The sequence below is a fragment of the Ooceraea biroi genome, chromosome 5 (genome assembly GCF_003672135.1).
Source record: "Ooceraea biroi isolate clonal line C1 chromosome 5, Obir_v5.4, whole genome shotgun sequence".
Lineage (NCBI taxonomy): Eukaryota > Metazoa > Arthropoda > Insecta > Hymenoptera > Formicidae > Ooceraea > Ooceraea biroi.
Window position 1 is genome coordinate 9,926,847 of NC_039510.1, and position 26,943 is coordinate 9,953,789.

At 41.4% G+C, this 26,943-nt stretch overlaps 1 protein-coding gene across 1 annotated transcript in view; it reads left to right on the forward strand.

The window, feature by feature from the left end:
- Positions 1-16,104, forward strand: part of LOC105281234 (homeobox protein SIX1) — a 30,168-nt gene extending 14,064 nt beyond the window's left edge. The window contains exons 4-5 of the mRNA XM_011342318.3: positions 10,935-11,394; positions 11,655-16,104. Of these exons, the coding sequence (XP_011340620.1) occupies positions 10,935-11,394; positions 11,655-11,939 (745 nt within the window). The 3' untranslated portion in view covers positions 11,940-16,104. The remainder of the gene's footprint in view (positions 1-10,934; positions 11,395-11,654) is intronic.
- Positions 16,105-26,943: the final 10,839 nt, after the last annotated feature.

Consider the following 26,943-nt stretch of genomic DNA (forward strand, 5'->3'; position numbering starts at 1 on the left):
GCGGTCTAGTTAATTAAGATGCACAACAATACGTGCACCTGTGATAAGTTCGTAACGAACGCCAGCGGAAGTTGGCCGGCAAACTTGGCTCGTCACAAGTCGAGGCAAGTTTTCGCGACAAATATTTAAAAAAGAAAGAAAAATGCCATAATAACCGAAATATGCCGCTTGAAGATTGAAAAACATTGGTCAGTCGAGGGCTGATTTTTTTCTCCTCCCGGGATATCGCTTCTATCGTTCGGCTTGAAAAAATAAATGTCGCGTGTTTCGCGTTGGATTTTTTCTGCTTCGAATACGTCGTTATATGACGCTTGAAATGCGTCGATTTCGATCATCGTTGGAACGACAAACAAAAAGGGCTGAATAGGAAGGGAGGGAAAGAAGGGGCGGGAGCGAGGGTACGAGGACACACACCGGTCGCATCCGCGAGTGCATTGTACTTTCATTCTTCACAGTCAAAAATAAACTCCCGGCCGCACACGCGTCGCTCGCGCTGTATATGTTTTTGCTGCTCTCGCTGCGAGAGCGACCGCGCACTTGTATATGGCGTTAAAAATGTCTTTATTATCGTCGCATTTTGGCTTCGCAGATAGAGAATCGCGTCATAGCGATCCTCCGAGGAGCAGTTATGTACGCGCGACCGAAGGGTCGAGAAGAGCGTCGCGACGCCGGAAAGAAGTAAAGTGAAATGCGGATATTTTATGAGAGAGAAAAAAGCCCTCCCTGGATTTATCGTTCCTCGGATTTATTGTTCTTTCAATGAAAGAAAGATAGAAAAGGAAGCCGGGTGACTTGACTAAAATTATATATACTGAAACGACTGAGACAGTCGCAAAAAAACTCGGGATTTCTGGATTTATAAATTACAAAGAGTACCATGCTAAATTCACCATGTTTAGAATGCGAAAAATAATTCAGTGATAGTAACATTTTGATAATAGAGAGCGTAGTTGCTTCCAATGGCAAGAGTTTGCCGTTTGCCGGCTTTCTCGATGGGTCGAAGAGCTATATCGCGCTGGCAGAAGCCAGTAATGGCTTCGTCGTTGTTCTCCAATGTCAACAAAACATTGCTAATGTACCAACCCTCGAACCCTCGCTCTCGCTTCTCGTCCCCCTTCGAATGGCGTGGAGAGGAAAATAGAGAGAGGACACAAGGAGGGGTGTTATTTCCAGCTGGCCGACAATCTTATCTTGTGCGATCGATTTGTTCTTAAAATTTAAGACGTTCCGTAAGGAACGATCTAACTGATGATCCTCTTCTGCGTTGACCTCGATTCGATTGATCGTTCGCACTATAAAATATAGAGATTATATGAAATATATTGAGCTAATATCTTTACGTGATGTTCACCCCTTATAATGAACTTCGATAGATATTCTATATTTCTTTCAATTACTATAAAAAAAGTATCTTTTACTTCTCCAATATATATGGCTATATAATAATTTCTATTCTTTTCATCATGTCTCAGATCTCGAGATTGTTAATTTCAAGACAATGTGTCAAATTCTTTGATTTGCCATACATCTGATCAGTATAATAGTAGATCAAGTAATGTTCTCTATAAAAAAAAGTATACCTTATCGTTATTATAGAAACTAGTAAAATGTAGATTGCGAGATGGTCCATGATTGTCGCTTGAAAATTGCTTGCGGGAAGATTAACGTCTCTCTCATTTGCCGGCCGTCAGATTGTCCACTTTAGATTAGATTAGATTAGGGGCGGACGTTTTATTCGCGCCGCATAAGCGAAACACGCGCGAGAGAAGAAGGCGCCCGGCTGCTCACCGCGTTTGTTTGTGAGGACGTTTTATCAGGCAACGTGTGCGGTTCTTCTGACGTTTTCTACGAACCGGACTCTATGATCCGCCGTATCACTCTTGCAAAATTGTATGCAACGGACAAAGAAGAACAGGCTTAACGGTTGTATATCCGAAAAATCAGGATCGTCGCAAACTGTCACAAAAGTAGAAACTAGCAAAAGTTAGTATTAAAGTACTTTCACATGAATATCTTTTCGGAATAAATTTACTGTACTGTAAATTTAAAATATAAAATTTTGATGATACAGATTAAGTTTCAATAACTTCAATGTTTTCGCTGTGCAATAGTGTAAAAATACATAAAAATGTTGTTTTTTCTACAAAGTTACGTGATAATACAGAATAAAAGTGAAATACGATGCAATTACCGTTTCACGTTTAATATCGCTAACATATTTTTTTATCTCATTGAACAGTATGTACATATGTTACTAATACCTTTACCAGCCCCGAATTGTTAAAAAATTACATCATGTTATACGTTAAAATTTAATGAGAATTTATTCATATTACTGCTTAATCAATTTTAACTGATCCATTATCCGTTTGGTAATATTTATATTAATATTTGGAAACACAATGACTGAAATAGCACTTTTGATCATACATATGTATGATTCCGCTAGATCTGTAACATATGTATAACACATATGTAATAACATAAATTCTTAATTCTTGATTCTTGAAATGGAATGTAGTAAGTTCGCGTTGAAGTTTTCATAGTTTGTCAAATTTTAGCGCGACGATCTTGCGTTTATTCGATTATCCGACGGTTGATTAACCGCGAGTATCGATTCACGAACAAGGGGGTTAAAAATAATCGAAGTGGCGGGCTTTCTGGAAAGGACAGCGTGCTTTCGCCGGATATGGAAAGAGACAGATGGGGGAGCTCGGCATCGAGGGAGGGCGTAACGGCTGCGGGGGTGGTCGGTAAGGGTTAGACACAGGGGTGGCTGCGCCAATATTGACTCCTTCTGAAAAGCAGAGACTCGTCGGTGACATAAAGAGGGTGGCGCTATTTTACCTCGCCCTTCGTACACCCGGTACACCCTACGTACTTCGACATGGCGTCCGATTGGCTAACTTTAACCACTGTCGCGTCTGTTGCCATTAATCATCCTCGAAGGTTCAAAATATTAAAAGTGTCTCTTCCTTTTGTACGTAAAATGCGATAAAACATTATTTTATGTCTAATTCTTTGTTAATAATAGCTCTTCTCCGCATTGCTAAATCTGCATAATTAATGCGAGCTTAATGATTCTATCTTTTCATAAAATTTCAATTATGAATCAGCCATTGATCTCAATATGCAGTCTCATAATGCACATGATATCGGATACGACATACATGATTCATCAATTAATCGATACCTTCAATTCGATGGTAATTGTAATGTAGGATTTTAAAATGTTTAACTGTCGGATATATTTTTATAAAATGAGATTCATCCGCTCCCAATTAATATATATTTGATAAAAATTTGATAAATTTGATTCGCCCAACATATTTCAGTATCGATTTCGATGGAAATAATTTTTATTATCAAGCATGCAAGTTATGATTCATGAAAATATCGAGGATGGACTTGGACAAGTATGTATGATGCATGCTGCGCCTGTTCAGAAGCGTGTTTTCCGATATTAATTTTTCGTGAACGCTCGAGGTGAATTTTCGCGCGAATAAAGATGCTTTCGGGTCAAGCGGAAGGAGACACTCGTTTAAATCGTAGCGCCGACACGGCCCCGAAATAGCCGCGAATACTGGTACCATTCCCTGGTTTACGGTTACAGCGGGCACGGTGTCTGGGCAGCGCGCTGCCCGTGTCTGAAACCAGAGAACCCATTTCAACGTCGTGTGTCGTATCTCGCCACTGCCGTATCCGCTTCCGAGTTCTGGACTGTAAATGTCAAATCCGCCACGTTAATTAATCCTTTAAATCGCATTGTATCGCAATCAGAGCGACAGAGTAAATGATGGATTACCGATTAAGGGCTCGTGAGACGCACGCGCGTACTTTAAGCTCAACAGCATCGTATAACACCGATCCCTTTTATTTTTGTGGCTCTTGATTTTACAAATTCTTTTTTAATTATGTATTATTTCTGAGGAGTAATAATATGCAGTTATTTTCGAAATTCTCGGAATTTGTTTGTTACTCGAATTTTCCAGTTCTTGTTAGTCCTGTGTGCCCCTCGTTCTAATTCCGCTACTGCGTGCACTTCTGCAATCGTTCATATTTCTGCGTCGCGAACGCGTTACTCGGTGTCGTTGTGCAACCAACCAAGTCTGGACGGACCGGGCGAGACTGAAAGAAGGGAGACTGAATTAAAGGCTCAAGGGAATCGTTCAGACATCGAGCAGCTTCTCGCGACGACACGTCACTTCCGTGTCACACTTGCATACGGGAATTGGGCGCGGCTCAACCTCGTCAAGGTCGAACCGGTACTTGGCTTATGCAATTTCCCCCGATGCAGAAGTACGTCTGTTTCTTCGTGAAGCTATATCGATACTGTGCTAAAATAAAAGAATTACGTCTCTACCGTATTCTTACATTAAACCAAAGAATCATTAAAATAATGTTAATTATTATTAATTATTAACTATATTTTCCACAGATCTGTATTCAACGATCTTTCAATTCGATACTTCTTCTATCCCAAAGATTCGCGGGATTCTCTTCGCCATGTCTCTCCACGCGAACCCCCATGGGGCCAAGGGCCCCATGCGTGTACCGGACACACACATCGCACGCGCGTTGCATTCGGGGAATGTGTGCATGAATGAATGCCCCTCTGTCCCCCATAGTTCCGAACAAGAAGAGAAGAGGAAAAGACGAGGGATCGCGGGCGAACGAACGAACGAACGAGAGGAGGGAGTCGGAGCGGCTCGTTCTTTTTCAACGGCAGCGGGGACGAGGCGGGCCCTTTCGGCCCTTACGTGCCCACATATGGACCCTTCCCGCGAGCTGTCAGATTTGACGTGGTCTTCTTCAAAGCGGTTTTCACCGAGCTGGGCCCCTATCCCGCCTTTTTTCGTCCCCAAAAATGGCTGAGACGATCCAACATGGCCGTGCTCGTCTTTTCTCCGTCTCTCCCTTTCTCGCTCTCACATGTTTTTCCCTTTTTTTCTTTCCGCAAAAGGGCGGTCGAGGAGCATTGCGCATTCAGTGGCGCCTTTCAATCTCAGACGAGTCCTTTGTGGCGGCTTGCGGTTGTTGGGCGTTCATCCTCTTCGATCGACGCGCGAGCGTCCTTTGGTTTGTACGTGAAGGTACATGTACCATGGTCGACTGATCTAACTCGAAGCGTATGCCTAAAAGAATAATGGCGTTAGAGAATCTTCAACTTTCGTCTTCTATTTTATCCTCATTCTCCGATAATAATTTCTTCATTATGACTCCGCGCATTTAATAGTATACAGTTACGAAATATTTCCTGTTTCTCGCCGGATCCTTTGCACGTGTCAAAAGTCTCATCACCAAGAGCATATTCCAAGGCTCAAGGACACGCGCTGGGTGTCCCTTCCGGGATTAAATTCCTGTTTCACGCATGGTCCCGATAAACAGGCGCGCACACGACGCCGTCGGATTGACGAGACGATGACAGATCCGTTTGCTCGTGTGGCACACTCATTCGCGGTATGCCGAAAACTACCGGCTTGCTAGCAGGTTCGGCGTAATCCGGATTAAAGAATCCCGAGACAACGAAAGCGTTTTAACGCCGCGGCGCGCGACCGCCGAGCGCGAGGACGCCTCTCCTACCTGCGGGGATCTCGTCGATCCGCCGTAAATAACGACGCGTCTCTGATAGATCTATGGAAAACAGCAAGCTCCACTGGCCACCGAGTCCGACCACCACGATCGCTTCTCGGTGGCGTATTCGGATAGGAAAAAAATTGATAGAATGAAGGGACTTCCATTTTTCTTGCAGTCTCGACGTCGTGTGAGACTCATTCTTTTCTCGCGTTGTGAATTTATGCATTTAGTGATAATTGTGATGATACTGTATATAATCTATGTTATATACAGGACGTGTATATGTTTCTTGTTATTCTTGATATTAATGTTTCTTTCTGATTATTCTCCTGATATTAATATTATTATTATAAAATTGAGATATTGAATATTTTCCAGAATTGCTCAGGAAAGTCAGAGCAAGAGCACCGTTGCATCTCATATTGTTCCACAGTTCCAAGGAAATTGTCGATGCCAGAAACAAGCGCTTGTTGCAAATGTTTACCAAAATTTACGAGTTGTCTGTTAACCCGCGCTTTATAAACATGCACGTGTGAAACTGGCACAGTTTCACGATGCGTGTTGATTCTTGAATCGTTAGATTTAGGCGGACCTCGGGCTTGCTCGTACGACAATTGACATGAAAACGCAGATCCTTTGGCGTGGTGCCTGCTGTATTCCGTGGTCTCGAATTATGTCAAATTACGACGAAGAATTCAGCGATGCGCTATTCGTTATCAGAATAATTTCCGATGCTTCAGCGAGCATGATCATTATTCTGCATAATTGTCCTGTTTGTTGTGTATGTTTCTCATGCAAAAGATCTCTCTTATTGGCATGATTTCAGACTTTAAAAGTCTGAAGGATTTTAAAACGGTAGATTCCAATTATCATTATTCTTCCATATAAGAATTTTTACTTAGAAGAGTTCTGCATCTACTCATCACAATGGAAAGGTGTCGATTAGTTCAGGACGCACTTACCTGTATTTATCATATTATATAATACAATACGGTACTCGAATCTGCGCCGAAATCGTGCCAGTCACGATTCTTTATTCGAATGGGGCATTTTCTTGGATCGATGAACTTTGCGTGGATGGATCATTCCATATCTGTTGCTTGCGCCCGAGAAATTCGCTCGGACGTTTCACAGGATCCTGTAGGGATCCTGCAGGGAAAGGGAGGCGAGAGCCATAGTTTGCAAACAGAGACTGTTACGGTGTGTACACGGTACACTGCCCACCATTATTTTAGGCCGTGGAAACTCTCCTTCCCTATCTGCTTATGGAATCAGCTGCCAGTAACTTCCTCGACGTGCTCACCTGCCGAGAGGAATGGATGGAGGTCCTCAGGCCTCGGAGCCTCGGGAAAATCCGCCGTTTTTTCGACGGAACCCCGAGGCCGACAAACGAGTCAGCCGATTTTCAATTTGCTCTACGGGCCCGGAGTTTGCCTTTCTGCCTTCTTCAGTGAGTTAAGTAATCCCGGAGGTAGAACTGATGGTCTTTTCGAGGGCGAGACGCGACCTTCGCGCGCGCGACCGGACCTTCGGAATTTGAAAGATAAATTTCACAGTTACATGAAAGAATGAGAAAATTAAACGGGCGACACACACTGGTGGGAATGTTACCGGTCCGCAAGATTTCCTTTACGCCTGCAATAGCCGTGATATATTTGGAATTATGACCGCCTTTTAAAAATGAACATTTTTACTTCATCCTAATCCTCTGGGGCAGGGAAAAGTCCAGGCAGAAGAAGAAAATGCCGTAAAAGGCCTCGCAAACTCTGACCTCGCCAACTCGTTTCCACGAGACGATATTGCACGCGGGCCAGAATAAAGTGCGCGACATCGCAGAGGCGACAGAGCCGATATAATCCGATTTTACGAGGAGGCCTCGGCATAGAAAGAGAAAGAAAGACAGAGGGAGAGTAAAGAAAGGGAGAGAAGGAGAGATGCTATCGGACCCCGTGCCGGTTCCAGGCGATATAAACTTAGACGCGAATTAGTGGTACTGCGATAGCATCTCATTTCGAGGCGAGCGTGCGATCAAGAATTTATCGAGAAATTAAATTAGGAATTATGCTAATATCCAACGCCCTACATAGACGGCACCTCACCGAAGTCGACCGCCGTGAATGAGCGGCGGCGGTGGCGGCGACCGGCGTCGCATTACCCCCGTTATTTATGCGTTATTTGCACCACCCAATTAAAGGCGCCTTTCATAAAGCTGCTCGTATGCCGTGCTGTGTAATTTGCTAGATCGACGCTGCACTGTTACCCTCGATAGTCTCCGGGATTTACGTAACGCTAATTTAAAACAATTTCCTCGAAACTAATAAAAGTAGTTTTAGTAAATTGTGAAATTGCAGTTAAGTACGGCTCTCAAGTACGGCAAGTTATAATAAATTGCGTCTGTCGGATATAATGTAGCAATATTTTAATTAATATTTAATAAAAATGTCCAAATAATAAATAACATTTGGATCTAATTTGGATTTAGATTCTCTCACTTGCGATGTGGATTTATACTTCAATACTAGGCATGATCAAGTCAAAGTCGTTGATCTTGATTTTACGACACCGCGTGGCGCGTCGGTTTTAGCGCGAGGAAGATAATGATCGGCGAAGGCGCGGCTAGTTTTATTAATCGGCCGGTTCGTAAATAAGATTTACTACGAAATTCCGTGGCCGACGCCGAGATCGATTCGTCCACTTTTCATGAGACAACGGCGACTCACGTAGCAGAGTCCGCAGATAGAATCTCTTGGCATTCCCGGCATTTTTTATAATCCTTGACGTTGATCTCAACGCAGACGATGCAAGCATGGACAGAATGCCTAAAATGAGAAATGCAGCCTACCATTTTTGCAGCTCGACCATGTAATGTGGCATTAAACGTAATATTTCGAGATATTAATTAAGAACATTTCATGAAATGATCTCTATATTCTTAATTAAGATAGATTACTGAAACGAATTAATGCTTATTCGTTTCGAACTGTATATATCCTACGATAAAAAACAACATGTTTGATTAAATTAGTATATAATTCTAGAAAATCTGAGAAAATAACGGAAGCGAGATGCTCTAAGAAGCTCACACGAAGATATCAAGATGAAAAACCGCGCATCTGGACTAGTAATGTAGTAGTGAATTAGTAATTATTCTCTTGTGCATTTTAATCGTCGAAGCTTCCAGCATTCGAAGGACTCCGCGTGCGCCTTATCTCCTCGAGTCCACATGATTGTCAAGAAAAAGAAAAAAGGGAAAAGAAGGAAGAACAGGAAAGCGTCGATCCGGAGACGCGGAATAGGTGTCACGGCGACGGGTCTTCGAAATAAATGTCTCCTACACGCGATGAGTCACAAATCCTAATGAAAATAATAATGCCCGAAAGATTCCGTTCTTTCGTGGCCGCGCGGTGCAACGCGGATAAATTTACTGCGCGATCTACGGACGGATAAGGCATACCTGGGGACACCTCCGTCCGGTTATAGGTTCCACTATGTAACGGGTGGTACGAAAAAGATCAATACGATAGACTCGGTCCTCCTATCCCGGTGCATCCGGAATCTTTTATGTGCGACACGACACAAAAGCGACGTCTCGACTAATTAGAAGTCGCATCTCTCGTACGGGGATCGGGACCGGTATAATTACGATTATGGTCACCACGTCGTAATGGGTGGTACCAAACGGATCAATGCGATAAGGCTCAATTCTGCGTTGTCGGTTTTACACTTCGGACTCTCGTTCTTGCTATAAATGCGACTATGCAGGACCGTGTTTTAACTAATTAGGAATTACGTCTTTACAGCTAAACTGTATAGTGCAATCTCAATAAGCTTAATTCGTGATGTTACAGATATGAGAAGATATGAATTTTGCACGAATCTTGTTTCAAGTACGACATCATAAATTAATATAAATTTTCATTCATTCATGATAGCGAAGCTTGAGAGCTCACCGGAGAAATTCGTATTTATGTCAGTTTAAAATCGTGCTCTTTTATACTAATAAAAGTTGTAACATTAAAAAGTATAGTATATTTAAAAACACAGATATATACACATGTTACAAGTGTATTCTCAAATATGTTACATCATACGTGAACGTTTTACTTTATCTGCTTTTAATCTGCCCAATTAAAGTATCTTGGAAACCGATATTTTAGCGATATACCACGACAAAGGCGTTACCTTTATTAGTAATGCTATTCGAGGCTGCAATGCTCGAGGGTCCAGGTGCTTTCCCAGGTGCTCCCTTATCACTTCGGTAGTTTCTTTCTCGTACCAAAGACCGGTTCTCGAAAACACCCCGTAGACAAGTGTCGCAGCACTTGCCTTGAGCGGTGCAGTATCGCCGGGTCTCACGTCTAAACGACTTGTAAAACAAGCGCTTAACGATTGCTGGTATACCTGAAAGAGATAGACAAAGAGTAAGAGAGAGAGAAAAAGCGAAGGGGGTAGAAAGAGAGGTAAATGAAGGGGATCCGACCGGGCCCGTGGGTCCCACGTGCTTCGAGGAGGTCCGGGCCGCTAAATTGAGTTTACGAGACGCCGAGAGCGTCTCTCTCGCCTTCTTTCCTCTCTTTCCCTTTTTCCTCCGTTCCTTTCCCCTTTCCGCCGTGCGTCTCTTTAAGACCTTACCCTACCTAACCGCCCTTCCTGCGCTCGGTGCCCGCCCTTAATTCACAAGTACGGGAGAGGCAACGATATACCCTCTTCTCGGTACTTTACGTGCCGGTGTCGGTATTATTTTAGGCAATATTATTTCGATTCCCCAGCCACGCGGCGCCGATTGCCGGTTTATCGCGAGGCGCTGCTTTAACGCGACGCTCGTGCCCGCGGCTGCAATTAAATCCGGGCCCCAGGGATGTCTTTATAATGGGATGATGAAGAATGTGTGTGTGTATGTGTGTCGAATGGAACTTGTCGCGAGGAATGTGGATTATTAATATTAATGTCACTCCAAGATGACTTGATTAATACCCGTGCTCGATATTCAATGTGACAAAGATCTGAAGTATCAAGTATTAAAGTCTTAAGAATCTTTGAACTTAGATTGTATAATATATATGTCAAATACAGATAAATTTTGATACAACTTAGGCAGGAAGGAAGAAGAGACAGATGTCCATAGAGTGCTCATTAAACATTATATTTTATAATGGTGTAATTAGCATAACAATGTAAACACGGTGTACGATAATGGCGTGAATGAACATAGCGATTTGTTTAAGCCCGGCTTGCTTCCAGCCCAGGGGCCTTTTACTCGCGACTTGTTTCGTACATTACGCGAAACGTAAATCTTTCAGAGGAAAAAAGGGCCGACTGTTTTTTTTTGAAAGACAAACACCACTTTGCGGTTTCAGTGGCCAAAGGGAGGACAAGGCCCACGGCGGGGGTCTCGGGGATTCCAGCAGCGAGAGTGGCGACGAGACGAAGCGGCAGACAGGCCAGCAACAGCAGCAGCAACAGCAGCAGCCATCCTCATGCGCGGTTCAGCAGCAGCAACAGCAGCAGCAGATGGTGGATCATCAACAAACCTCCACCATGTACCAGCTTCCGCCTCCGGTCTCGGTCTCCAGTCCGCACTCGTATCACCAGGGTCACGGTTCGTCCTTGAACCACCCGCACATGCAGCATCATGACACGAGCAGCGAGAGCGGCGATGACAAGAGGAATCTCCATCATCAACTGCAGCATCATCTTCAGGTCGGCACTCACGGTGCACACGGCTTGGTCCATCCAACTGCTACCTTACCGCCACCGCCGCCCAGTTGCGCACAACAGAAAAGTCAGCTGGATTATATGCAGTACTATAGCCCGCAGGTAAGACGAAGAACGTTAAATATTCGTGTGCATTTCAATTTATATGTGATTAGACTTTTCATATAAAAAAAATTAGAGATATAAACATTCAAAAATAAAATCCGACATTAAAGAATCTTAAAATTGAAAGATTTTGTACTCTATAAGAATTTATATGACTTAAATGTAGAGATATTCCATGCTACAGTTCTGTGGTAGAATTCAACGTGACAGATTCGCGGATTGAAAGAGTATGACAGTCGCGCCATTTTCTGCCGCAGGACTATTTAATCGGCACACCGACCTCGGCGGATCTGCAGAAGTCCCTGCCGCATACGGCGACGTCGATGCAAATGGGCGCGATCGCACCCTCCATGGGAGGGCTGAGTCCAATGGGCCCCTCGACGATGCTGTCCAATACCATGCAGAGCGTCAACACCATGAACACTATGTCGATGAACGGCATGGGCATGGGCGCTTACCAGGGCATGGGCTCCATGGGGATGTCCACGTCGCACGCGAGTTACCATAGCGGCCTCGTGCTGGGCGAGTACCATTCCTTGTGACCTTGGGCCCCAAGCACGCAGAGCAAAAGGAGCCAAGAGAAGACTTAATGCACATTGGCGACGCGCGAGGCTTCCGAACGATTAAGGTACTCGAATGGCTTGCCGCCGAAATTTGAATTGCCAATAAATTATTATCGCCAATAAAGAATAAGAGAAGAGAGAACTTTATATATTAAAGTTTGTTAAATACATTGAAAATATAAAATCACTTATAAAATAAGTCCATGTTTAAGTAAAGTTACCGAATGTTCATTAATTCGATGAATTAACCGGCAACCCACTTACCAATGAGGATAGAGAGCTCCGTTTAAATTGAAAATATTTTTATTGCGATAATAATTTTTTGGCGGTGCAATAATGCCCAGATAAACAGGGAGGAAAGTTCTCCGTGGATACACATCACTGTATCCTCTTGGAACATTTCTCAGTTGGTGTTTTAGAGCATATGAAGAGCGTCAAATAGCTACTATCAAATCCGTCACGTTTGCCTCGGCATTCAGAATCTGAAGAATTCTTTCATTTTCGTAAAAACGAGAATTATTTAAAAGAGAAAAATTTTAAAGAGAATTATTCTTTCCGGAATATGTATTGAATTCCTGTTCGGAAAAACAATTATGCATAGAAATGACTTTGCAACTAGTGCGAGTTGATCGACCACTCTTCTCAATTATTACGAGTTTATATTATTTAATTATTTCTTCTCGAAATTGCACTTTGAAGTGAAGCACTTTGAATTATCTGTTTACTTAAAACTATTGGATTGTTTTTTCAGCAGAAATGCTTTTTTTAAACGTACATAAACATTCTTGAAGTTTCCGACATGAAAAGCTAACAGTTCGATCTCAAAGTCCCGTGAGAATCGGTGTCAAAGGATGCCGAGGCGACGATGACGTTTCCGAACGAAATAGCAAAAGACATATTAGCATTTTATTTTCCCAGTTCGTACACTCTCGTGGCAGGTCGGCTAAACCGGCTTGTATTTACCACTATTTCCATAAGCAAACAACCGGCGAAAAATTCCGCCAGCTTTTCTGTCCCGCCACCGTACTTGGCGCCATACTTTTCCATTTTCCTGTCCGAGCAGAATAAATTGCGGAGAGAAACGTTTCTTTCTTTTCCTACGCGAAGTGCACGTAAAATACGAGAGAATGCAATCCGCCCTCTCCTCCTGCTCCTCACTTATAGATTTGAGCTCGCTAATTAATTATAGCCATAAACAACCACGCTCCTCTTACACCGTATGCTTTTGTTTGTTCTGTATGTATATATGTATAATACACACGCATTCGATACATTATTAAGTTAATCTCGTCGTTGTTCGCTGTCTACCGGTTGGTCCCTAATCGTTGGTTGAATTCCGTGATTAGGCGATTACAAAATTTTATATTTTAATGTCGTAATAATTAAAGAGTAATCAACCAAATTATCAGTCGATCAGTCAATAGTCAAACGTTTCATGGTCGTTATTATAATCTTTTTATTTTTCTTAACTCGAACATGCACAATAAAATTCATGAAAATAATGTGAGCATAGGAGACATTGATTTGTTACTTTAATAAATCACATTTGATAGATAATTAGTGTACGAGGAAGCAGGTTTATTAAAAACTTATTATTATAAGGTAATATACGAAGCAATGACTATTGACGAAAAATGTGATATCGTGTGGTACTTAAATTTACTAAAAACAGCTGAAAGGATCAGGAAAAGGGTACCCCAGTAGACGGTGAATGCTGTCGCAGTATAAGATAGTGCATAAGTTATCATATATTCGCAAATTCGCAGTTTGTACATAAACATAAAGACAATGAGAGAGAGAGAGAATGTGGAAAAACGAGTATGTGTATGTGCGCGAAAAGAAAAGAGTGCAAGAGAGAAAAATATTACGCGACAGTAGGACAAAGATGGAAAAGTCGGAACATTGAAATAAATCATTTAGTTTTATTACAAACGACATGCTTATATTTTAAATTGGGTTTTATTATGACAAGGTTAAACATTGTTTTATTTATTTACATACATCGCAGCCTCTATTCAGATTTGATAACAAAATGCCTGTAATATTTTCATTTACTTTTATTGCGGAGAACAATATATAGAGAAATTAATTATTGAAACTTTTAAAGCTTTCAAAACAAGTTAATATCGCTTGTATTAATTTCCAATGTTGACTTTCCATTCGTGAGATATCTCGCGTACAGATGTCCTGAATATTCCGTTAGCTACGACATTGCCTTGTAGATTCTTATCTAGGATGTCGAGGAGAGAAAGGATTTCCCTTACGAGAGAGTCCGCGGGACAAAACAGGGTAGGGGATAAAGAAAGAAAGAGAGAATCTCGAAGTGGACAGAAAAAAAGAGAAATAACATAAATAATATAATAATATCTTCGACTTGTGGCAGTGCCGGCCGACGTCATTTTCATTTGACATCTTTTACATTTATCATATATTATGTATTTGCTAATCTTTTGCAAAAATAATTACGCTCAAAACTACGTTGAAGTATTTATTCGACAATTCGTAAGTGCCACATTACGTGTTACAATAGAGACTATATTAATGGCTGCTGGAAGAAAGAATCAATTAACGTAGAATATTTCTTAATGAAGATATTACATAAGAAATGCATACACACGTGTAATAGTAATGCTACTCTCATGACACAATCTTTTTTACCGTTCGGCAGAGAATTTACAACGTTGAATGCGATCACTTTACCAATAAGATTCTTTTGGATTCTTTCATGTATTATGAGAATTCATAATACAATGTCTTTTTTTAATTTTTACAATGCAGTATTGCGTATCAGTCGGCCTTTGAAAGCTCAAAGTTAAAGCCAATTTCCTAGAGTCGTACATTTTAATTAAATTATGTTAGATATAAGGATCAATCGAAATCATCGACAACTGTGAAATTGTTACTCTTGCATTCATAAATAGCAGTTTTATAATCAGATTTTATGTTAAGTTCTCATGCATGTAATAAGCATCATGCTTCCTTGACTCTTCAGTTGCGATTTTCATTTTATACCTTTATTGGCTATTAGTATGCATTTTGTGTTCTTTACGTATAACATTACATTTGATAAATTGTGATCATATTTACTGATAAAAATTATCTTTTTTCTCATTTGTATTGATTATTTGAATATTTGATAAGTTAAGATATATTCTTCAATATTTATATATAAAATCATTATATTGCAGGTTTAGCTAAATCAGTGAGTTACATTTATTTTATTATATCATTTTATAATAATGTTTTCATAAAGAAATTTATTTTTTATTCTTCTAAAAAGATATATGAAATAAAGATACAAAGAATAAATTCTTTTCTATGATGAAAACAGTTTTGCAACTGAAGGGTTAATTAAATCAATATTAAACAAAATGTTCTAAATTTTATAATGTTTATTACTTTTTAGCTAATAACTTTAAACAACTGGAAACAACTTACTTTGGAACAACTTACTGGAGCCATTATCATTTTACTTTATCGCACTTAAAATTTTATTTAAAAGCATCTATATGACACAAGTTGTGATGCACAAATGGAGGGCAATCGATTGCACAGTCTTCTTTCAATCCTTTTTTGTTTTTCTTTCTAAAGATGTTTCTTCCTAGATTCCATTACTTTTCCGAGGTATCGTTTCCAAGTTTGCGAAGCTTTACTCAAAAGCAACTTGAGAAATTTTGTACGAAACAAACGCTGCGATTCGACCAAAGCTAAAGAATTAATTTTTACGAATAGGATATTAATCATAAAACAATTCTTGCACAAATTATGCACTCGCACGCAACTCGCGCATACAGGAAAGCAGATGAGCGTGGAAGGAGCGAATGAATGAAGGGAGAGCGTGCGCCGCACACAAAGACGATTATTAATGATCATCATCTGGTCCTCTCCAGTTCTCATTCGTGTATTTTAGCGAACAAACATAACGTTGCACAACTAACTAAGAAGAATTGCCGACAGTAAACACGAGCGTTATTACGTGTGAGTGCGCGTATCCGTGGATGAGTGTAAGATATGTGTGAGCGTGTATCTGTGCATGCGAAAGAGGATGGAAAGAGAGATGATGATGCGTAAGTAGATATAAGTAAGAGATCATGATGTACGATCGAACTGTAATCGAGTAAAGTTGATGTTATTTAAAGTAATAAGATGCAAGTATTATCTGCATTTACACGAACATACATACACACATACACACATACAACGTCCCTTTATCCCTGTGTCTTTTATTCGTTTAAATATTCGCTGAGTATTGGGTGTGATAAGTAGCGCCCATCAATGACACTCCGAAGAAAGAACTGATTGCAAGACAATAAGTTTCAATTAATGAAATAATGAAAAAAAATTAACTAAACTTCTTTTCTGGATGCATACAAAATCACATATTTCAGAGCGCGGATGAAACATATATCCTCGCAAAATCGAATTTAATAAAACAAGCACATCGGTGTAATTGCTTTAAATTTACATTTTTTTACAGACAGACAAAAATCAATTCTATGCGTCACTCGTAGCTCTTCCATTGCCGCAAGTAAAGGCAGAGAAAACTTTTACACTTCTGTAGTACGTGGAAGAATTTGAACCTATCGGAACTTTATACTGGCTTCAATCTCGAGTAGGAAGCCGAAATCGTATCAACGCAATAACGTTAAATAACAATTTTTTTCGAGATCGTAGCGAGGCAATCGTAACGGCACGCAAGAGTGCGATGTGAAAAAGCCAAGTGTCTGGATCGTTTTCCCCTCACTGTTAGCGTAGTGCGCTAACAAGTAGCCATTGTGAGCCCCGTGTCAAGATGCTACTTGACAGTATACTCTCATCGGACCCTCTTCAGGCCCATTCGCCCCCGTTCCGCCACGGTGAACAGCCGACGACGGTGCGCAGAACGCACGGGCGTATGCCACACATATTAAACACACACGCACGCAAGATACGACTGTGGGGACCACGCTTAACTTTACGATCTCCGAAAATCCCTTCGGAGCTTAGGGCCCCATCGTGCGCAGCTAATAGAACCGAAATTATAACAGGCCGATGAGCATGCGTCGACTGCTCTTATTCCGCCTCGCTGACGGATTCAGAAAAATCGTGAGGGAAGTAGAATGGAAAATCAACGCCAGGAAACCGTGAAAAATTTCATCTTGATGATTGTCGTGTTTATCTCTCGAGGCGATAACTCAGTCGTTAAAAGATGTAATCTCTCTTCATTACTGAGATTTTCTTTGTACAATGCGATTCTCTTTGCTATATTTGTTTGATCTTTCGGGAAATTAAAAGTAATAATTTCCGTTCGTAAGAGTTTAATTCGGATGAGACACTATTAACGTACTATGTTGCATTCCGTTTCGTTCGATCAAACTTGATCATCTTTCTGATAACAACAGAATCGAATACAAAAGGTGCCTCCGGTCACGTGGAGAAGCCAGATGCTCTCTTTCAGGATCGAAGAGGATACCGGGATATTATCCGAACTGCACTGGTAAATATCGGCACAAAAAGGAGGTCGAAGATCTTATCCGTCATCGCGATCGTTGATAGACCTAATAGCGAACCGAAGGAACCGTCGTTTTAAAATAATTACCAGTTCGTATCCAGCACCGATCTTTCCGGGTTCATTCAGATAGATCATAGACTCAATGGGAACGGTGTTCTTTTCTCCGCCGCCTTCTTGCTTTTTTTTGCGAAATGCTGTTATAAGAAAATATAAATTGTCATGTTCAAAGCTCTTCATACTCATTTATCGCTTTCTCTTTTTTCGTAAAACAATGTGATGTTTGTAACATGGCGACAAGAAATACTTTCGACACTATGTAGAATATTCCAAATTATTTTACAGAAGCGAACCCTGCCCCCAGCTTTAAGTTTATGTTTTAAATAATCAAAAAGTATTCACAGAGAGATGCACAGAACGTACGTATGTATACCTTCTCTTCACCTTCTGGCACATCCCCGTTACTATATATGGCGAATAATAAGTTTGATACCGTTACAATACAATCATTACGCGCCGGTAATGACGGTGCATTCAGGCACGAAGCGAACTGCAACGCACCACCGACCTTCCCTCGCATCTGCCCAATTGCAACAATAGTCGTGTGATGCGCTACCCCACAAAGTTTCATGGAATATGCAGCGATGCTCGCAACCCTGAGGAACGGCGTCCGAATAAAAAAATGCTACTTTTACAAAAAGATGCTTACGTTCATAGCAGATCGATGCAAATTTGAGGATAATTGACACACGCGTAAATCCATTAAAGTGCCATTTAAGGACGATGTAAATTACGATGTTGGAAACGCTTAGGTGAGCTTAGACGAGCGCGTGGAGACGAGCGGAGGAGCGATTTCGAAGGGGGGAATATTTATGAGCAGACCGGCTGAAATTAATTTATGCAGCCGCATAGGCTGCCACGTAATTTATTCGCGAGACTCGCGACGATCACTCACTCTCCTCGCGGGCTTTTGTGTGTAAGGAAATCCTGGGCCATTAGAAACGAGCACGAAGGGCCTCCGCGTCGATCCCTCTTCGCGCTCTCTTCCGAGTGCTGCTCGATCGAGCTCGTTGTTTCGCGAGCACGATTCCGCCGAGATCGGACAGCGATGCCTCTGGAAAACGAAGAATTTCGTTTGGACGGGAGTGCGAGAGGTCTTTGATGAACACTGCGTCTTCATATCGCTTTTCTATAAATGCAATACAACATTATTATTTTTTCATCATATCTATATTCATACGTTAATAATAATCATTATTAGAACATGAATCTACAAAGTTTACCTTGAACAAATCAGAAATCAACCCTACAAATATTCGTCGATTTTTAAGTTTCTGATTTCCACAGGCGTTTGAGTTCCCAAAGCTGTCGACAGATTTTCAGAATCGTGTAATGCGTCGCGACGCACTGTGGCATCCTCACGACGACGTGGCCGCGTTTCCATCATCGGGACGACGAGATCCAGGAAGGAGCTGCGCAGTGCGGCTGAAACAAGAGGGATCGTCCCAAGGAAGAGCCGAGGCGAGGATCTTGTGGCGAGATCTGCACCCGCGTTATGATTTGTGGACGTCCAGATCGTGATCCTGTCCGGCTGGCTAGCTGGCTGGCTGGCTGGTCCAGTAGAGTAGAGTAGAGAGGGCACCCACGCTTTCCAGGAACCGTCCCCCGCGTGGCGTCCGCGGCCGGCGCGAGGAAGGAAGAATGTAGGATCCCCGGGAGAGATCAGCCGACCCCGATTACGCCGAGGGTGTAATGGACAGACTAATTTGTGAAATTTAAATTCCGTCCCCGACGTTTTGCCGCGAGGCGAGGTGAAGCGAGCCAGAGAGCCGCGGGGAAAGGGAGAAAGAGAGAGCGAGATAAATCGTGGTGACCCTCCTCTCACCCCGCTTAGGAACGACGATCCACAACGAATCTTTCTGGAAAATCGTAGGTGGTTCGTGTCGCGACGTTTCATAGGTGGTGCAGATCGTGAAAATAATTCCCGGTAAGATTAGGATCGGGTTGATAAAAACAGCTTGGAAAACTGTGGAATTAAATTAAATTTTACTTTGAATATTTAAATTAAATTGTGCATTTTTTAAGTGTAGTTTTTCACTATTAAAGAAAGGATGTTATTTAATTCATAAGGGATGAATTTACTTGTAGCTCTGCCTCTTCTTGAGGCAGTGATTCTCTATTATCAATAAAGAGAAATATTTAATTTTGAAAAAATGCAGGTACAGAATTTCTCCTATAAACAGGAAAAAGCAAGTAATACGAAGACAGAGAACACAGAGAGAGATAATGAGCAAGATGTCTAAGCGGTGGTGGATTAGAGGCAGCTTCTCGCTGTACGGCGAGAGCAGGCCCTATTGTCGGGCCGCATAATACGGTTATGATTTAGTTTGGGACGTGAGGATGCGAGCGAACGAATGAACGAACGGACCATGGGGGCCTGACTAGGTGGAGAGCGTAAAGAGGAGAGACAGACGGTTGAAGGGAGAGGGCTATTGGTGTCAGATTACGCCGGGGGCCCGGGCCCAGTCTGGAACATCCACACGTTCGCGTAAGGACTCACACGCTGCGTCGGGCCCTTTAAGCGTACATGTGCGTGCACGCTGTGCCTTTTTTCTCTGGAAAGATTGTCCCCACTTTCTCCGCTTCCTTTCTCTTTTCTTTCTTTCTTCTCGCACTTTCCTTCCGAATGTTTTATTTGAGATCTGTTTGATCACCATGTGGAATTATCGAGGAGAATGTCAAAGATTCGATGAAAATCGTAAAGCTGCGTATGGTCTTGATAGATTAAAAAGCATAATTATCCAAAGATTTCAATTTGAAACTCATAAGAAATGTGAATATTACATGATATTTACTTATAAGTCTCATAGAGTCACAATAAAGAAAAATAAGAAGAAAACTTCTCGTTAGAGTGCCAAGGATCATGAAAGTAACATCTCTCGAATTGTTATACTACAAAAGGTGTAATCCACCATCCTTTTGGCGGCGTTCTTTCTCCCTCGGATGCGGATTCTACGAACTCGCGAATTATGAATATGATTATCTCTCGGACGTGCTCTTGACGGGAAGCCAGACCTGTCCCGGAGGTGTCACCTTACACCCTTTCTCGCCCCCGCAACGGATCCTGACTTGGCGCCCCAGCGTATGCTCCCCGTAACCGAATCTCGCAAATAATTGAACTTCCTTCCGATCATGAAGGTCGACGATAAATAATAACTCTACTATCGATTTTAATCGTATCGAAATCATATTAGGGATTAAAGATATTACAGCTTCATTAAGCTCAGATTTTGACATAAAATACGAAAATGATCTATGTTTATCTATTTATTTATGTATTATATATTATGTAATAAAATGCAATAAAAGAATCACACTCTTCTCTACTAAAAGTTGATTTAAATTAAAAAGAAATATCCGCATCACAATCTTGCTGCAGATTGATCAGTTCCATCCTTTTATTGTCCCATAGAGCTCGCGAGATAGAAAGGCCAACCCACCAAACATATGTCGAACATCTCCGGACCCCTCTGTACAATGACATCCCCGATTTTTGTGTTCAGGGATTGGCCGGGCGATTCATCCAATAGAGTTCGTCCGTAGAGAGCTCTTAGGGATTGACAATTTCCATGGGGTAGAGAATATAGGATTAGGCAACGCGGTGACGCAAACATAATGTCATTACGACAAATTGCAATTCTCTCGTGGGACAAATACTGAAACCTGTTAGAATGCTAGGGTGGATTAATAGAATCACATAGATCATATGGAACATCATTACATCGCACAAGCATAGAAAACACAGAGGATCCTAAGAATTAGAAAATAATTTGAACATATTTACAACAACGCGTACAATAAATGTCATTTCGAAATACGATCGAGTTGCAGCGATAAGCTGACGAACACCGGGGATATCCGATATTCAAAATAAAACGATAAGTTTTCAACACCACGCAAATAAATAAATAAATATTGTTTCGAGAAGTTGGAGGAGCACTCGACGAGTTAAAACCAATAAAATAATAAGTGGTGTCGAAGAGGGCTCATCCCGCACTCTGGGGATTGTCGATGGAGTTCAGCTTTGACTACGATATGGGGCACCCTCGCCCTTATCTGCCATCAGTATACAACGCCGTTTGGGGTGTCGGAATTCGATTCATAAACGTCAAACACGGCTGTTTACGTTGTTCGCACCTCCATTGTCGCCTTTCGATTTCCAGACTCGACCTGTCGCTGTCGATCGTTCCGCACTCCAGGACACAATAAATACATCCATCTCTCGGCATAGCGCGGTATAATGCACGAAAGGGTCCGCAGACGAGCGGCTCTCGTATCTCCGATGCGATCGGTAGTTACTTAGCACTTCCACGACGCTCGATAGCTCGATGCTTATCGAGGCGGCCCTGCCCTCCTCGTTAAATTTATTGCGGGCCCCTGCGGAAAAGAGGCTGCATCTCCTCCTCCAGGGCCGATCCATCCCTTTCTTTGGCAGACGAGTTCGCTATTATATCTTTGTGCGATACTTGCAGAAACGAATGATGGAGTCTGATTGTATGGAGGTCTGATAATGTCGCGTATGGAAGATTAAATTGTCATCCTGGATGACAAAGCGATGGATCTTATAACTTTGAAGTACTTTATTTGAAGCGTAACTCTGTGATGCATATGATAACTATATTATGTAGTGTAGCAGTTTTTCACAAGATATCAATTTTTCTTATATATTGCATTATATAAACTTCTCTGTAAGATATAAAATATTTTTTATAATGGTTTTGTAACAAAGTGACAATTATTTTCTTCTCTGTAAATATATGTGATAAAACCAAGTTATTTAAGATTATTAGTTGACAATTTTTTTTATTCAGATATTCAGATGGCGTGAATTATTTCGGAATAGGTTTGTCTTAACTTTCTATTTGGATATTCGATTACGAAATATGTAGGTTGAAAAGTTTGACGGATGCAAAACTTTCTCCAAATTGGAAAGTTACATCGCGGATCGAAAGATCGCAAATAGGAGCGACAAAACGGTTCATTCAGAAATGCCAGTCAAGGAACGTTGTTTCCTGCAAGGAATTACACGTGTGTGCACACGCACACGACACTCGCGCGGCGTGACCTACCCCACTGAGAATCGTGTTTCAATACAGAAACCGAAAACCATATCATTACGTAGAGGCTCCGTTTCGTCGCCCGCGAGACGCGTACCGGTGTTGCATTGTCAAGAACTACATGTCGTTTTGGCGAGCAATTCGAGCGTTTCAATTCGCGAGTTGCTTCCGTAGGGTGTAGAAAACTATCATTTTACACTCATTTTCAAGAGGATAAATTCATCGACTATCGTTAAATTGTTTTCATATATCAATAAAGCGAGAGTCTGTTTATTACACTTCATCGAAAGAGAGAAGACTTGCAAGATGAAGCACGGTAGAAACAAAATAGCATCAAAAAAATATTAACATGCCTAAATTGTTCGCAAGAAAAAAAGCTATTTTAATCGATACAATTTCGTGCGATCGATAAATTAATTATTACGATTATAATGTTCAACAATTCGAGAAACTGGATCAAATTGAAAAAAAAAAATGAATTGAACAAATCGAGAAAACGCTGCTGTAGAAGATAACGCGCAAGTAGGAAGATCAATGCGAAATGCAATGCAAAATACATTACGCGATAATGACAATGTACCTCGATAGAGATTCGACCACGTCGTAAATGACGTACGGACGGAGGAAGTGAAGTCGTGCGGAGGGTTGACGACAAGTTAAAGTATTAAGTAGCCCGTCGCTGCGTCCGCTGTCAGTCTCCGCTCTAATTAATCGTAATTGACGGCCGCGCGAAGCCTCGCACATTGCTCGTAGCGTGCTACGCGTCTCCTCCTCGTCGCACGCCAGACTTGCATAATCATTCACGGCTGTCTCTTCCGCTGCTCTGCAGAAATCTATCGATCAAGTTTTCCCGCGAAATCTGCGTCTGCACTTGCTCGCATTTAGCCGATACGATATGAAACGTAAGCGATACTTTAGTGAAATATTCATGTCGATGTGCGCTCTTTTGCAGGTTCAAGATATGTCAGATAGTAGCGAACAAGTTGCAAGCATGTCGCAAACTTGTGCTAGTCTTTTGGAGAAATTTGTACGATTCGAATGAATTTTATTCTACAAACTTTTATATTTTGATCAAATCAACCAGATTTTTATCCGTTTATCAAAAACGGAAACAGCCTAGAAATGTTAAAGGCAAAGGGAATTTGTAATGCAATCCGTTGTTTGTTGCATCGCCACGTATTTTAATAAATCGCGACATTTCGCATGTATTTATTTACAAAGATAATGAATAAAAACGACAAACATTATTCCGCACCTACGTGGTGCATAATTAGATAATTACGAGTATAAGGTATCAGTTAATGACTGTGATCATATTCGCCGATGATGAGCGGTGTGCAAACAAAATCAGTTAATTATAATTGTGATAAAAACATGACCCTCGAGGCATCGATTGCATCGGTCATCGCTCGTGGAAAGATCATGAATTAACTTTCAGACGAACTGATGTTACAATCCCCAACCGAACATCCTCTTGTCTAATCTTAAGATAACTATTGTCCAATTATTGATAAGCAAGAAAATGACGAGACATGCGCGAAGATGGAACGAAAATTGTGCAACTCGGCGAGCAATTTGCATTAGTTCACCCATTTTTTCTCTTGCTTCGGTCTGTCCACGCACCAGATACTGGATTCTCACGGTACGTACGCCAATTGGAGTCAACTCATCTAAATACCCGGACTACCCGCTATTACAGACGCGCGAGAGGAGGCCCATTATGTAACCGACGTGGACAATGTTGCCCCGCATTCGCCAATTGGCCGAACGTCGCGGATCTTTTTCAGCGATGCCCTACTTTAGAAATATGAATGAGAGCTCCGAGACAGCAAACGCTCAAAATATCACGATACTAGAATTAATGTCATTGTTATAAATAAGATAGAACAATTATTATAAAATTAAGTTTTCATAGTACTATAACTTTTCGTTATTCTTAAAATTTCCTTATCATTTCCTTATCAAAAATATATCAAATTTTTAATTTCATTATAAATTTTGTGATAGGTGAAATCATAAAAGTGATGAACAATTTATCGAGAATTAGTACACATTTATTATTTAGCGTGCATAAAAATCATTCAGATATGTAGAAAATTTTAGAACTTAGTGCGAAGTGGTAATATTCGAATGATTGCTCTACTTATAAGTCTACCTCGCTAATAGAGCCATTGTCTAGGTCCGGTTAGGCACGTCTAAAAGCCTAATGACTGTTTCCTAGAGCCAGTCCGAATGCAGAGCGAATTAGAATAATTCGTTCCGTCTGGCTGCGTCACTACATATTGCCTAAGATCGTTGTCTGTTCATTCCCAACCCCTTCCATCGTAAATACAAATTTCTACCTGGATGTTTATAATAACAGAGAATTGTTATAATTTTTATCTCCGAAAACAAAAAGAACTTTATCATGTCGCCTAAATCATTTAGTAGGAAATTAAAATTATTACATCGCAACATTGTGTTGTGGTATAATATTTTTGATCTCATTTCGTTTTTCTCGTAAAAAACTACTTACTTCAGTAGTTATATATTCTACAAACAAATAGTCCCTAATTATACATATCCATCGCATTCTATCGTTCATAATAATAACATAATATAATAATGCTTTTATCATTATTAATGTATTCTAGTAATAACGTTCTCCGCCTCAAATAAATTTGCAGATACTGACAACGATGTTGAAAGCGATCACATCGAGAGAATATAGGTAGAAACTGGAATTTGATTAACGGAATATGAAATTTTCGAGGGAAGCAGTCAAGCACGAAAGGACGAAACGCTCGTCCCGACAGAAAAATTTCCGTCTGATGCCAGGAGGAAATCGTTTTTTCTACATTGGCGTAATTTGCCATGTAAATTCGATCGCAACATGATTACACGCCTTGGCAAACTATAAGCGTGTTCACCGCCGCCGTCGCCGACGGTCGTCGAAGCTAGACGTCGTTCCGTCTTGATCGATCTTGATCGATCTTTTGATACGCATATAGATATAGATCCTGCAGGAGATGGTGCCAGATGGCTTATGAGACCAGCCGAGACCATTATGTGGCCGTCCAAGAATCTGTAATGAAATTAGAAATTAAGAGAGAGACAGAGGGATCAGGCCTCAAGCTTGGCCTGAATTTTCCTGGAACTTTTTGATCGCCATACGAGGAGCTCCAATAATCTTTCCTCAAAATATTTGGTTAAAGAGAAACATGAAGAATCGCGTGGATGGTTGTTAGTTTAATTTAACGCCATAATTTATAGCTGATCTTAGCGAAGACAAGATGTAAAAAGTACTATGTCCGTAAATCCTTCCCCATCTCAAAGAACTCGCTATAACATTATTCCCATGAAGGTTTGTGCTTCTTATCTCTACGTTGGTGTCTCTCTCTACTTCGTTCATAAATAATCTTTAACATAAAGATTCGAAGCGAGAAAGGACCAAAAATTCCTAGAGGCAGAGAATCAGATAAAGCTTAGTTAACTTTAACGGTCTTATGATGCATCGCCACCTCGCACAGCTGAGATTTTTCGGTATGGAACATGAGGATAATTCACGGGGTGTGCATTGTAGATTACCGCGACCGAATAAAAAGTCGTTCCATTACCGGTTGTCACTTGCCGCAAACAAAAAGTATCGGTTGTAATGGACGAGGACGAGATGAGGCGTGTATAAAACCCCGGTGCACACAAAGTCGTTGTACAAGACACATCGCGTATGCACGTAGCTCGTGTTCGGTCACCCGTTAAGAAGGAAGCTCGAGGGGCCCGATGTCGAAGATAAGGTGGACGACGACGACCATCGTCTCCCCCGTCCTCTGTTCCACCGTGGTACCCTGCTTTCGTAGCGTCGAAGTTCGGGGACCAACACACGGGGCCCATCACATAATCCACGAATACGTCGCGACGAATTTGTTCGTCTGCCCAATGAGCCATAATGCACCCCCACACTCTCCGGGTCCGTTCGCCACGTCCTTCCACGTCACGGCGAAGAAGCCGCGAAACTAGGCCCCGTGCTTCAAAATGGCTACTGTCCGCATCGGTGGTCATTGGGCCTGATCGTTATTACGCGTGGAATCGAAAGAGGAAACGGAAAATAGCCTACCTTGCTGAAACTTTTAATAAAATATAGTTACATACATTTATATGCGTGATTATGGACGGAGAGCCTTTGAAACTTTAATGAGAACCGAACAAATGCGTAAGCTGTATGTTGCCACAATGTTAATATAAATATTAACAACGTAATTTGCGATGAATCAGTTTTCCGTAATAAACCAACGGGATGTTTATCATTGCGAATTTATACGGCAGATAAAATGGAGGGACGATACCTCATGGTATCGATACTTATTGGAAAATACATGCAGAGACCGCGCCGCATAATAAT